This window comes from Grammomys surdaster, unplaced genomic scaffold (assembly GCF_004785775.1).
Source record: "Grammomys surdaster isolate TR1022 unplaced genomic scaffold, NIH_TR_1.0 125319, whole genome shotgun sequence".
NCBI lineage: Eukaryota > Metazoa > Chordata > Mammalia > Rodentia > Muridae > Grammomys > Grammomys surdaster.
Window position 1 is genome coordinate 1,055,377 of NW_021620197.1, and position 14,110 is coordinate 1,069,486.

The window sequence follows — 14,110 nt, forward strand, 5'->3', positions numbered from 1 at the left end:
GAGAGAGAGAGAGAGAGAGAGAGAGAGAGAGAGAGAGAGAGAGAGAGGAGTAGAGGCTGGCCATGAGCATGTGCAGAGAAAGGTGGGAAGGGAATGGGAATAGAGGGAGGAAGAGATGAGTGGACAGATCAGGAGCAAAAAGACAAGAGAGCAAGAGAGAGAAGGAGGAAGCAAGCAGCCCCTTTTACAGTGGGTCAGGCCTACTTGGCTGTTGCCAGGTAACTGTGGGGTGGAGCTTACCTGGTTGTTGCCAGGTAACTGTGGGGTGGAGCTTAGACAGAATGCTAACAACTAGGCTCTGCTTCTTAAAGGTTGTACTATCTACTATAACCACTACACTGAGGACCAAGCTTCTAACACATAAACCCTGAGAAGGAAAAATTACCTCACATATTTAAACAATCCGTAGCAGCAGATAACCTGGAATAACTAGTCAGAAGTACAAGAGATATCAGAGATGCTTGAGATGAAGAAATCATAGTGTAGCTGCTACTGATCGAGTTAGTGTTACATGTAAAAATAGAAGTAGAGGAAAGATTGTGGGTGTCAACAAAAGCAAATTTTAATGTTGGGGAGATCTGAAGGGGTCTGAAGAGAGGAAGAAGAAAAAAGTCAGTCATGAGGGAGACCTAGAAGAACAAGAAGGAAAAAGGAGCCGATGAGGGTGTGGCTTGAGCAACGATGAAGAGGCACTGATGGAGAGGAGAAGTGAACAGGAAGCAGCATGGAGTGCAAGGACATCACAGCCACATCATGGCATGCAGAATCATAGGGTGGACCAGGACAATGCTTTCAGTGAAAGAGCAAAGGAACGCAGGCTTCCATGAAGCTAACAGGAAACAGAGGTGGAACAACCAGGAAATATGTTTCCTCGTGGGTTCATCAGGTACCTGAGATGACATGCAAACATGTAAACATATGGAATGCTGAGACCAGATTTTAGAATAAAAATGTGATGCATCCTATCATTGCTTTCAAGACATTCGGAGATAATGTATGACTCCTAAGGAATTACGTGCAAAAAGGAGAGATATTCCCATGAACCAGTGGTTCTCAATCTTGCTAATGCTTTGGCCATTTAATACAGTTCCTGGTGTTGTGTTAATCCCCAGCCCTAAGATTATTTCACTGCTAATTCATAACAAAATTTGCTACTGTTACGAATCATAATGCAAATATCTGATGCTTTCTGATGATATTAGGTGAGCCCTGTGAAAGGGTGGCTTGACCTCCACAAAGAGTTCACAGCCCACAGGTTGAGAACTGTTGCTTAAAGAGTGGCAGTGTTTCAGGAAGGAAGCATTTTGCCTCTTCCTGAATACATGCTCTGACTTGTAGGGAAGCCACATCCACCCTGAAAGTGTCAGCAACAGAAAATAGAATTAGAAGTTTCCTAATTTGAATTTTAGTGCTCTAAGCTCCTTGAGCCTTTTTAAATTAGAGGCTCTTCCATGTAAAGTCCCTGATGGATACTCTCATGTCTCATGGTTAGACTCAGATAGCTGAGCACTCAGAGAATGCCTCTGGGCATAGTCAAGGCACTGACAAAGACATCAGTGAAGGTACAGGCTCCCTCTGGCTCTTTGCTCTCATTCTTTCGATCTGAGATGGGGTGGTACACAAAAGAACAACACCTAGAGATGTCACTGGAGCAGCTGGAGCTTCACAGGAGAGCAGAGAAAAGCATATTGATCAAGCTTCAAAGTAATCAATGTAAGTAGCATATGTAATTTTCAAAATGGAAGATTACTGTTCTAGGCCATTAATATAAAAAAGTGCTACTTAAGAGATACTTTGGTCTTCTGCAAATCAAATCTCTAGACATTTCAATACTAATTTTAAAACTGCAGAAAAAAAATAAAAGTGAAAATAGTGCAGTTTGATGTAATCAAAAATACTATGGCAAATAAATTCCAAAATCTTATGTCAAGAGATACTTTATTTTTTAAATACACAAAAATCTTTTCTTAACACTCATATGTCTCTTATCAGAAAAAGACATATTAAAAGGATACACAAACTGAATGCTAACTATTTCAACATGTAGGGTGATTACATTAAGAAAAACTGTATATTTTAGAGTTGACACTTTATAGGGACAGCTATTTGGGTGGGTGGGTTTGTACCATTTCTTATATAGAATTGCAAGAAATATTTTTCAAAATATACATTTTTCTGCTGGGAATCTTAGTAAATTGATTTGTAATTCTCACTTTTGTGGGGGTCTACAGGGATAAGATGTAGTTTCCATGATCCACCTGAACAATACTGTTACTGACAAAGCTTTCTTCCCATGTATGTCATGGTGAGCTCATCCTTTTCTTCTTCTGAGGTGCTAGGGGAAGTCTTCCACCTGATGCTGGTGATGATCAAGTTTCTTTTGGTCTGCAAATGATGGCTGGCTGTTAATTCCATCCCACCACAATGTGAGCAATCAGGAGATAGCACATCCCAATGGTGCAGGACATGAGCATCATAGGGAAGCCCAACCTGAAAAACAGAGAGACAGTCATGGCCTCTGGCATCTAGAGAGAACTAAGAGATACAGACACTTTGTATGGTATGGCATTACAAAAGAATGTGCCCCCAAAATCTTTATGTAAGGAAAATTTGATTTTTCATTTGGGTTGTAAATATTTTTGCCATACCTCATATGGCTAGGTCCTGGAAACCAGACCAGAGTGCTGAGGGAAGGAAAAAAGGACAGGAATACAGACACACATACAGAGAAGTTAGGATTGGAGGAGCCACAGACTGTGATCCACCAGCAGTGGCTCAGAAACTCAGTGTGTTTATTTTTTACATCTGAATATAGGAGACAGGTTTATTGTATACACTTGAACAAGGAGGTGGGTTCAGCTAATCTTGGTAGAAGTCTCCCAAATGTAGTCTAAGAACTGACAGAGCTGTGATGCTTTTACTCTATTTCTGATGTTCCATAAAATCTTCAAAGATATACATATAACTGTGTATCTCTAGATTCTATGTGGCCCATGGTTTACACCCAATGCCCAGAGTTGCATATACACTACTCCTTTGCCTTCATTCTTGTGCTTCTCATGGGAAAGTTCCTTCTTGATGTGTGAGTTCCCTGAAGTCAGGTGTCCCTGTTTGGGTGCCAACTGTTCTGATCTGCTCAGATTAGGGACTGGCCCAACTGGAGCCATAGGAAATAAAGAAAAGATAGACACACAGAGACACAGGTCAGGTGATGGAGACACACCAGCAGTTCTCTGGAACTCAGTGTGTTTATTTTATATATGTAAATCCATGAGGCAGGTTTCTGTATACAGCTGAATGAAGAGGTACTGTTACTGTATACAGCTAAAAAAGGAGGCAGGTGGGTTTAGATAACCTCAGTGGGAGACCTCTATAAGGGAGCAGTCTGAGGCTGTAAACATCCCAGAGGAGGAAGCTGGGATCTACATTTTCTGCACACACTGTCAACATCCACACATGACTAGGGGAAGATTTTGCCATTTCCCGGGACCTGATCCAGGGAAGGCCCTGCTATTTCCATGACTCTGGGCACTGCCCTGTTCATTTCAACAATACACATTCACTTAAGACTCCAACTACTCCTCACATGTTCTACACAGTGCCACTATTTAAATCTCTGGTACAGCACTTGTCTGACATGTGTAAGAATCTGGGCTCAATTTCTATCATCCTTCTCCCTCCAAAACTAATCTCTGTATGTTTCCAGAGATGTGTCAAATTGTAATTGTCATTCTGTAGACTTCCAAATGAAGTCACATTTTCATCAACTCATAAAGTCTCTTTCACTTAAATCAAGGGGCGGGAGGGGGGGAGTTGAAAGGTAGGATTGAGAGATAAGGCCATCTCTTGTCTGAAGAAGGTAACAGACAACATGGCTTTCTTCTGCATTGGGTGAGGTACATATGGGATGTGTGGGTAGGTATTCACCTGTTTATGAAGGCTATTATGAGGAGTTATGAGTTCTCATCTATAAATCTTGTAGAACAGGTGAGCCCTCAACTAACGTGAACCACTGCTCCTGCTTCTCCATGCAGATATCTGACTCATACCAGGTGACAGGGTTCAAGAGCGTACAAAGCCAGAGAAAACCTGAATGGTGTTTTAACCTCTTTCTGGTACTGTGACAAGCATTATAACTAAAGACAACTTGGGGAGAAAGGGTTTATTTCATCTTGCAGGCTACACTTCATCAGCAAGGGAAGCTAAAGCAGGAACTCATGCAAAGGTTAAGCTGAAACCCAAATGAAAGAACACTATTTACTTTCCTGTTCCCTCTAACTTTCTCAGATACCTTTTATATATAGCCCAGGCCTGCTTGCCTGTCTAGTGATGTTGCTCCTATAGAAGCCTGTGTTCCCCTACATTAATTGGGAATTGAGAAAGTGCTCACAACATGACATGTTCACAGCACAGTCTGATAACAATAATTCTGCAACTGAGGCTCCCTTTCCTCAAGTGTCTCTAGTCTGTGTCAAATTGAGTAGTAAAATTCACATTTTGTCAACTTGCCACACAAACATATCACTGTTAAATCATAACCTTTTCTTTCTTGTTTGTCTCTAGTATCTCAGACTAACATAAATATCACAATATAAAACACCATCCAGCTTTGAAAAGCTTGACAATCTTTTAATATGTCAATACTTTAAAAGTTCAGGATTTCTTTAAAAATCTAAGTGTCTTAACTGTAGACTTCTGTAAAAATGAAAAGTAAGTTAAACACGGTTTTTTTGTTTGTTTGTTTGTTTGTTTTATACCAAATGGGAAAACTTGTATATAAAAACAATTATTTTAAAGCATAACTCAAACTCAGTAGTTTAAAACCTGCTTCTGAAACTTAATGTCTGGTATCTGGGACCTGCTCATGATCTTTGAGGCTCCAAATGGCTTAAGTAGCCCCAGATCTCCAGCTCTGGCATACACAGCACACACACAGTTTGCCTCAGAGGTTCAAGTGCCAGATTATACTCCACATCAGACACTGTCCTTGGTAGCTGTTCCATGGCCATGAAATTTCCAATATCCCAAAGACTCCATTGTAAGTGAGCTGTGCCTCCACCAATGGCCTCACTTAGGCTCACTTAAGGACACCCTGCCATATGATGACAAGCCTTACTTGTTCTCCATGACCCCTTCATGCCTTCAAACTCTTGGTTTTTTTTTAATTCTTCTCTCAGATATTACATCCTGACTGCTGTTTCTCCTTCCTCATCTTCCCCTAGTCTCTCCTCCTGCAACTCCTCTCTCCCCAAGATCCAATCTCCTCTCTGACTCCCCTCAGAAAGGAGCAGGCCTCCCAGGGACATCAACCAAACACAGTATAGCAAGCTACAATAAGACCATCACAACAAGGATGGACAAGGCAATCCAGTAGGGACAAAGGGTCTCATGAGTAGGCAAAAGAGTCAAGGACAGCTCCTGATCCCACTGTTAAGATTAGAACAACAAGCTACTAAGTCATAACATATATTCAGAGGACCTAGGTCAGACCCATACAGGCCCCTTAACCTCTGAGTCCCCATGAGTCCCAGTCAGTTGATTTTGTGAGCCATGCTCTCATGGTGTGTTCCTGACCCCTCTGGTTCCTCTATTTCTTCCTTTTTCCTCCTTTTCAGAATACCTCAAAATTCACCTAATGTTTGTCTGTACTACTCTGCATCTGTTCCCATCAATTGATGGATGAAGTCTCTCTAATATATCTGATGCTGATTATACTAGGCTCCTGTCCCAGCACATCCTTTAGGTCAAAGGTTTTGTGCCTGGGTTGGTGTTCCAATCCCTCCCCCTTGAGACCTTAGCTGGTTACAAAAGATGGTCAGTTCAGGTTCCTTGTTTCCCATTACTAGGACTTTTTGCTAGGGTTACTGTTGTAGGTTCCATGGGTTTTCTATAACACCAGATTTCCACCTCACCCCTGAAATGCCTCCTCCATTTCATTCATTTCTCCCAGGATTTTCTCCCTCCATTCCCCATTATCACCTGATCCCTCCTGTTCCCAGCCCCACCAAGCCTCAGTCTACCTGAGAAATCTATTGTATTTCTCTTTCCTGGGAAGATCCTTGCTTCCCTCCAGCCCCATTAGGGCCTGAGTTTTGTTTAGCCTATCTGGGTCTGCGTACTGTAACATGATTACCTTTTATTTTACAGCTAATATCCACTTATAAGTGAGTGCATACCATGGTTGTCTTTCTGAGTCTCAGTTACCTCACTCAGGACAATTTTTTTTCTAGTTCCATCAATTTGCCTGCAAATTTCATGTTGCTGCTGATTTTAACAGCTGAGTAGTGCTCCATTGTATAAAGGTACCACATTTTCTTTATCCATTCTTCAGTTGAGGGACATCTAGGTTGTTTCCAGCTTCTGGCTATTATGAATAAAGCTGCTATGAACATAGTTGAGCAAGTATCATTGTGATATTGTGTAACATTCTTTGGGTATATGACCAAAAGTTATATATCTAGGTCTTGAGGTAGACTCACTTCCAATTTCCTGAGATACTGCCATATTGACTTCCAAAGTGGTTGTACAAGTTTGCACTCCCAACAGCAGTGGTGGACTGTTCTCCCTTGTTCATCCTCATCAGCATGAGCTGTCACTTTTGATTTTGTTCTTAGCCATTCTGATAGGTACAAGATGAAATCTCAAAGTCATTTTGATTTACATTTCCCTGATGGCTAAGAATGGTGAACATTTTTAAAAAATGTTTCTCAGCCATTTGATTCCTCTGTTGAGAATTCTGTTTAGATATAGACCCCATTTTCTAATTGAATTATTTAGATTATTAATGTCTAGTTTCTTGAGTTCTTTATACATTTTGGATGTTTCACCTCTGTCAGATGTGGAGCTAAGGAAGTCTTTCCCATTCCTTAGGCTTCCATTTTGTCCTATTGATGGTATCATTTGTCTTACAAGAAGCCCTTTAGTCTTATGAAGTTCCATTTATTGACTTATGATCTTAGTGCCTGAGCTATTGGTGTTCTGTTCAGAAAGTAGTCTCCCGTGCCAATGCATTCAAGACTATTTCTCTTCTATCAGGTTCAGTGTATCTGGTTTTATGTTGAGGTCTTTGATCCACTTGGATTTGAGTTTTGTGCAAGGTGATAGCTATGGACCTATTTATACTCTTCTATATACCAACACCCTGTTAGGCCAGGAGCATTTGTTGAAGATGCTGTCTTTTTTTCTGTCGTATGTTTCTGGCTTCTTTAACAAAAAATCGGGTGTTCATAGGTTTATGTCTGGAATTTCAATTCAATTCCATTGATAATGTGTCTGCTTTTATGCTGTCTTGGCAATTTTTATACATCATTATTCACCAAGCCCTGCTGCTAGCATGATCTGCTACCTTGGTCCTTTCAGACCACAGCTGATCCAGAGGCAATACTTCCTAGATTTCACCTCAATGATGCTGATTTCTCAGTGCCTACAGATGAAAAAAAATTGTACTTGCTTTACTTTATCCCAGTAAAGCAAGAACAATTCACTTCCACATTCTGCCTATAAATTATTTATTCACTTTTAATTTGTATGTGTTTTGCCTTCATGGCTGCCATGCAGCACATGCAGGCAGTGCCCACGGGGGCTAGATGAGATCACAGGAGCCTCTGGAATTAGAGCTACAGAGGAATTTGAGCTACAGTTGTTAGCTGTCATGTGAGTGCTGTCAGCCAAAGAGCAACAAGTGCTCATAACCATTGAGTCATGTCTTTAGCCCCTTTCAATGGTTCTTAATTCAAATATATACCACACGAACAGCCCTGATAGTCTTTGCTTCCCTGTAAAAGTTCAGAAACCACGGTTACATTGTCTGCATTGCTCTCCACACTGTTATCTTCTAAGCTCCCACAGAACAGCCTGCTGAGCTCTGAATGCTCTGATAACTTTCCAAACCAATGTTCCAAATGTTTTCACAACCCTCCTCCTAAACAACAGCCTGTCTGTCAGCACCATACTGCACTCAATTTCTATTCTTGTTTTCTTTCTGTTCTTGTTTGCTCTATGCAGTGGTAAACACCTTTCTCTAAATAACTTGAGGAGGAAAGGGTTTGTTTCAACTCACAGGTTATAGTCTACCATGGAGAGACACATAAGGAACTCAAGGCAGACGAATGAAGCAGAAATGGTGAAAGAACGTTGCTTATTGGTCAATTTGTTTCTGGCTTGCTCAACTGTCTTTTGAAATACAGCTTAGAGCCACTGGTGTAGGAATGGAAGCATCCACATTGATCCAGGTCCATTTACATCACTTAGCAATTAAAAAAATTGCCCCCTCCCCAGGCCCATCCATAGGCCAATCCAAAAGAACAATTATTCGATTAAAGTTCTTTTTTCCCAGGTATTTCTAGTTTGTGTCAAGCTGACAAAAAAGACTAACAAGTATAGACAGGAACATGAAATGTTTTTGACAAGGGAAAACCGAACCACAGAACACACGGGGTCTGTTGTGAAATGCAATTTAATTATGTTATCCTCAAAAACTATCAAGCAGACTTTTGGTTCTAAAGCAAGATAAAGAAGATGTTTCTTCCTGTCGATATTCCCAGCACAGCACAGCCAAGAATAAAGGAGAACTTTAGTGGTGGAAAGAACCTGAATGACAAGGCAGCTGAGAACTCTATTTTTAAAAAAAATGGCAGTGAGTTGCCTTCTACCATCCACTATGTATCCTTCTGGGAAGCAGGCTCATGGAAAACTCAGTGGACAGTAGATTCTCAAAAGAAAAGGGGCCCCCAGGAAAAGCCTGCTGTGGCCAAAGGAACACAGTAAAGGGGTGAGTTATAGGTAGACAGAAACCATGTAAGTTGTAACTGCCGAGAAACAGGCAAGTTTTAGTAACTACATCTTCATTCTGCCTCTTTGACAAAGACAACAGAGAGAGCCAGGACTTCAACTTCTCCAGGCTGTGCCAAATTTTCTTCCTGGGGAGTCAACGGAAAAGCATGAGGAGCCTGGACTTTCATCCCTCCTTAGATGCAAAGAGGTCTGTAGTTTTCCAGCTGGATGGCTAAGAAGGGGAACTGCAAGAAGTAAGCAATTCTTGCTCTATGCCCTGCCAGGTCTAGTAAGGCCACGCTCCCACCAGGTCAGCCAAACAATAGGTATTGCCTGGAGAGAAAACCAATGCAACCCTCCACTTGGGGGAGATCCTGGAGGAGAGCAGAATGACCCCACTTAGCAGTACAATGCACTAGCATGATTAGATGTCTAGCAAAAAATATATATATATATATATGGGCTTCAAGTGCACCTACTCTGTCTTCACCAGCCCTGGTGTGACCTTCTTAAACTAAAGGTTTAAAATAGGATAGTACTAGTCACAAAAAAGCTTCTCCTCAAATGAGAAAGAAACATTAACAGGTACCTTTAGAGTGATTTAGACCCCGAAATCATCCAACAGACATTTTGAAATGGGCAACATAAAAGACTACTTAGGAAACAATTACAAACACTAGAAACAATTGGAGAAAAGTAGCTTCAAAAGAGCAGCAGCCCTCCTTTAGGTCTGGGCCCAAGCGCTCAGCAGATCCCGGGCGGCAGCTCTGCACCCAATCTCACAAAACCCAGAGGAAGTGGACCTCCCAGGAGCTCTAACCTGGGCAGTATCTTAGGTAAGAAGACAGCAACACCTATCCCAAACAGGGAGTAACTGGGACCCACTAGGATCCAGGAATTAACTCCTGGCCCAGAGCACTGGTTCCATCCCATCTGGGCCAGAGCATTGAGCAGATCTTGGGCCCCAGCTCTAACCCTAGTTGTAACACGCACACCACACAGCTCTGAAACAACCAAGATGATAGGAAAGACAGGCTCCAGTAAGAGACAGGGCAGGTAGCACTAAGGTGATCCAGATGGCAAAAGACAAGCGCAAGAACATAAGCATCAGCAACCCAGGGTACTTGACATCATTAGACCCTAGTTCTCCCACACTAGAAAGTCTTGAATTCCCCATATCACCAGGAAAGCAAGATTCAGATTTAAAATCACTTCTAATGATGATGATAGAGGACTTTAAGAAGGACATAAATAACACTCTCAAAGAATTTGAGGAGAACACAGGTAAACAGGTAGAAGCCCTTAAAGAGGAAACACAAAAATCTCTTAAAGAATTACAAGAGAACACAACCAAACAGGTGAAGGAATTGAACAAATTCATCGAGGACATAAAAATTGAAGGTAGAAACAATAAAGAAATCACAAAGGGAGACTATGCTGGAGATAGAAAACCTAGGGAAAAAATCAGAAGTCATATATGCAAGCATCAACAATAGAATACAAGAGATAGAAGAGAGACTCTCGGGTGCAGAAGATACCATAGAAAATATTGACACAGCTGTCAAAAATAATGCAAAATGCAAAAAGTTCTTAACCCAAAACATCCAGGAAATCCAGGACACAATGAGAAGATCAAACCTAAGGATAACAGGTATAGATGAGAGTGAAGATTTCCAACTTAAAAGGCCAATAAATATCTTCAACAAAATTATAGAAAACTTCCCTAACCTAAAGAATGAGAAGCCCATAAACATACAAGAAGCCTATAGAAAGCCAAATAGACTAGACCAGAAAAGAAATACCTTCTGCCACATAATCAAAACACCAAATGCACAAAACAAAGAAAGAATATTAAAAGCATTAAGGGAAAAAGGCCAGGTAAAATATAAAGGCAGACCTATAAGAATTACACCAGACTTCTCACCAGAGACTATAAAAGCCAGAAGATCCTGGACTGACATCATACAGACCCTAAGAGAACACAAATGCCAGCCCAGGCTACTATACCAAGCAAAACTCTCAATTACCATAGATGGAGAAACCGAGATATTCCATGACAAAACCAAATTTACACAATATCTTTCCACAAACCCAGCATTACAAACGATATTAGCAGGAAAGCTCCAATACAAGGAGGGAAACTATACCCTAGAAAGAACAAGAAAGTAATCCTCTTCCAACAAATCCAAAAGAAATCCACACAAAGATAATTCCACCTCTAATAACAAAAATAGCAGGAAGCAACAATCACTGTTCCTTAGTATCTCTTAATGTCAATGAAATCAATTCCCCAATAAAAAGCTAACGGACTGGATACGTAAACAGGACCCAGCATTTTGCTGCATACAGGAAACCCACCTCAGTGACAAAGATAGACACTACCTTAGAGTAAACAGTTGGAAAACAAGTTTTCAAGCAAATGGTCCTAAGAAACAAGCTAGAGTAGCCATTCTAAAATCTCCAGCCCAAGAACACAAAGGGAGGGACTCATGGCTCCACCTGTATAGGTAGTTGAGGGTGGCCTTGTCAGGCATCAGTGGAAGTGGAGGGGCTTGGTACCCAATTGTTTGGATTCCCTAGTGTTGGGGAATTTGAGAGCAAGGAGGCGGGTATGGGAGGATGGTGGGAGCACAGCCTCATAGAAACTCACAGAATTATATGGATTAGATATGATAGACACAGGCCACCAGAAGACTAGATTCCAGAATTCAAACAAAAAATATCTTGATACTAAAATTTGTTTTGAGAATTGTATATTGCAGAATATACAGCCTTGGTGTATCTACTTATCTACTGAGCAGACCTGCTCGAACCTCTGGTGTCCTGGAATCTCAGCTGAATGCAGTGAAGACACAGATGTCAGAGGCTTATCAATTTACTCTTCCCCCGCCCCTCTTCTAATATCTCAATGCCCATAATCAGCTTGAAGAAGTTAATGAAGAGTCAGCGCCCCTATTTCCTTGTCTTGGGGACTGAGGTGGTTAATATTGGGCTGTCTTTCTAGGGAAAAATAGTGGTTTTGTTGGAACAGGGAGGAATAGCTAGGATTTATTGAATAGCCATAACGTATTGGTAGAAATTGGTATATTTGTTATTAAGCTGAAGTTATAATTTCTTAAATGGTAAAAAATTTACTTTGATTTCAAATTTAAGGTCTTCATTTGTACCAGTTTCTTATTGATATAGAAGTGAGATTAATATTGTTACTCTCATAGGCATTGTGCCTATATAACACATTTAGAAATACAAGGCGTAGGCCCAGTCCTTCTTTAACTTCTTAACTGATTTGAGATGGTTAGATTGTGAGGTAAGGACCTATAGCAAATTCATGGCTCTGAGTTTAATGTTAGAGTGTTTTCTATGTTTTATTTAGAAATAGCTGAGAGGAGTTAACAAACAACAGTCCAGATTGCCTTACATGGATAGTTGGTTTTCAAAACATCAGAAGCCCACAGAATTGACGTTACAAACATTTCTGCATTAAGGTTCATTTTGATTAGATACCTATCTGCTCCTGACAGCTTCCTGTCTTGGATTCTAAAAAGAAATTGAGCGTCTTTGGAGGAGTTATGCCAGTTGTGGTAAGACAGCCACTAGGCAAGAATTGCCTCTTTCCATCTACAGACAAATTACTGTCCTGAAAAGGACACACTTGAGGAATAGTTGACTGATTATATCTGCCAAGACAGAGTAATCAGCCCTTAATAATTCTGCATCACTATGTCTGTCAGATGGTCCTGGGCCAGAAGGCTGAAGACCGGATGCTCCAACATTTTGTAGATAGGGACTGTTCAGGGGTTCAGTGGTCTCTATAAATTGGCTAAGTTTTAGAAGCTATGCTTTGTGCTTCCCATAATTTCAGTTAATTCAGTCATTCTGGATTTCTGATGGTGTCGAAGACTTATAGTCTCATAGCCAATCCCAGCTGTTTACTTTGAGAGAAAAGACTTGAGAGGATGGTTTTCAGCTGACATTCATTCTAAAGCCAAGAAAAAAAGCCAGGTTCAGAACTAAGTCTTTTAATTAGGAGAGATGACAGAGGTTCTGATTAGTCAAAAAGATGATGGACTGGGTATTAGGTCTATCTTGTACCTTACTGATACAAATTGGTATAGTTACGCTCTAATTGTATTTTGAGAGAAAAGTTTTATCTTAACAGGAAGGGTGATATGTAGGAGGAGCTATGGTAGGAGGAGTAAGGAGAGGAAGAAGAAGAGTAAGGAGAGGAGGAGGAGGAGCTAGGAGATAAGGGGAGGGGAACATGGAGGCGGATGTTTGCACGTCTCTGCCAGTCAAAGATAGTTGGTATATCTAGGTTGGGTATTGGGTTACACTTCTGATTGCATGATCATCTTGTTACTGAGCATTACCAAACTTATAAAGCCTTTGATTAACATTTTTTTAAAAAAATAAAGATAAAAAAATTGATCAGTTTCTATAACTGAGGAAAAAAAAACACAGCAGCAGCACACAAAAAGTTGGACCTGGTGAGTTTAGAGTTAAAATGGAATGACTTCAAGACAAAGCTAACAGATGGGCACAGTAACATAAGAGAACTTGTAAGGAAAGATTCATAAACTTGAAGATGTCTTGAAAAGAGAACAGAATATCATTCACCAGAGAAAAGCAAACTGAAAAATACAAAATGCAAATCCTCAGGGTACCACATGACAAAGATCTAACATGTGTCACCAGAAGGAGTATGAGCGAAGAGGAAAAGTATATTCAAAGAAATAACAGCTGAAATTTACCACCACCCCCAAAAGAATGTAATTCTAAGATGGTAGGTCTCAACCTATGAGTTTAGCTCTCTTTGGTGGTTGAACAATCAGGGGCCACCATTGGAAAACACAGATGTTTACATCACAATTCATACCAATAGCAAAATTATAATTATGAAGTAGCAGTGAAAATAAGTTTATGATTGGGAGTCACCATAGCATGAGGAACAGTATTGAAGGGTCGGAGCATCAGGCAGATTGAAAACCACTATTTTAAAGACTTAAGTGTTGGGTCCCTTTCTAAGTGCTAGCTACAGGCAGAAGATGATTTTCTCATCAGAAACCAGCACCTTCCAAAGCTCCCAGGGACTAAACCACCGACCAAAGACTACATATAGAGGTAACCATGGCTCCAGATACATATGTAACAGAGAATGACCTTATTTGGCATCAATGAGAGGGGAGGCCCTTGGTTCTCTGGAGGCTTGATGCCCCAGCATAGGGGGATGCTATGGCGGTGAGGCAGGAGTGGGTGGGTAGGTGGAAGAGCCCCCTCATAGAAGCAGAGGGGAGGAGAGATTGGCATAGGAGGCTTTCGGAGGAGAAACCGGGAAGGG

At 40.9% G+C, this 14,110-nt stretch overlaps 1 protein-coding gene across 2 annotated transcripts in view; it reads right to left on the minus strand.

The window, feature by feature from the left end:
- Positions 1 to 2,310: 2,310 nt before the first annotated feature.
- Oca2 (OCA2 melanosomal transmembrane protein) overlaps positions 2,311 to 14,110 on the minus strand; it is a 305,312-nt gene continuing 293,512 nt past the window's right edge. The window contains exon 24 of one of the 2 annotated variants that reach the window (XM_028785690.1): positions 2,311 to 2,490. In XM_028785690.1, the coding sequence (XP_028641523.1) occupies positions 2,406 to 2,490 (85 nt within the window). In that variant the 3' untranslated portion in view covers positions 2,311 to 2,405. The remainder of the gene's footprint in view (positions 2,491 to 14,110) is intronic. The other variant, XM_028785691.1, reaches the window with a different exon arrangement.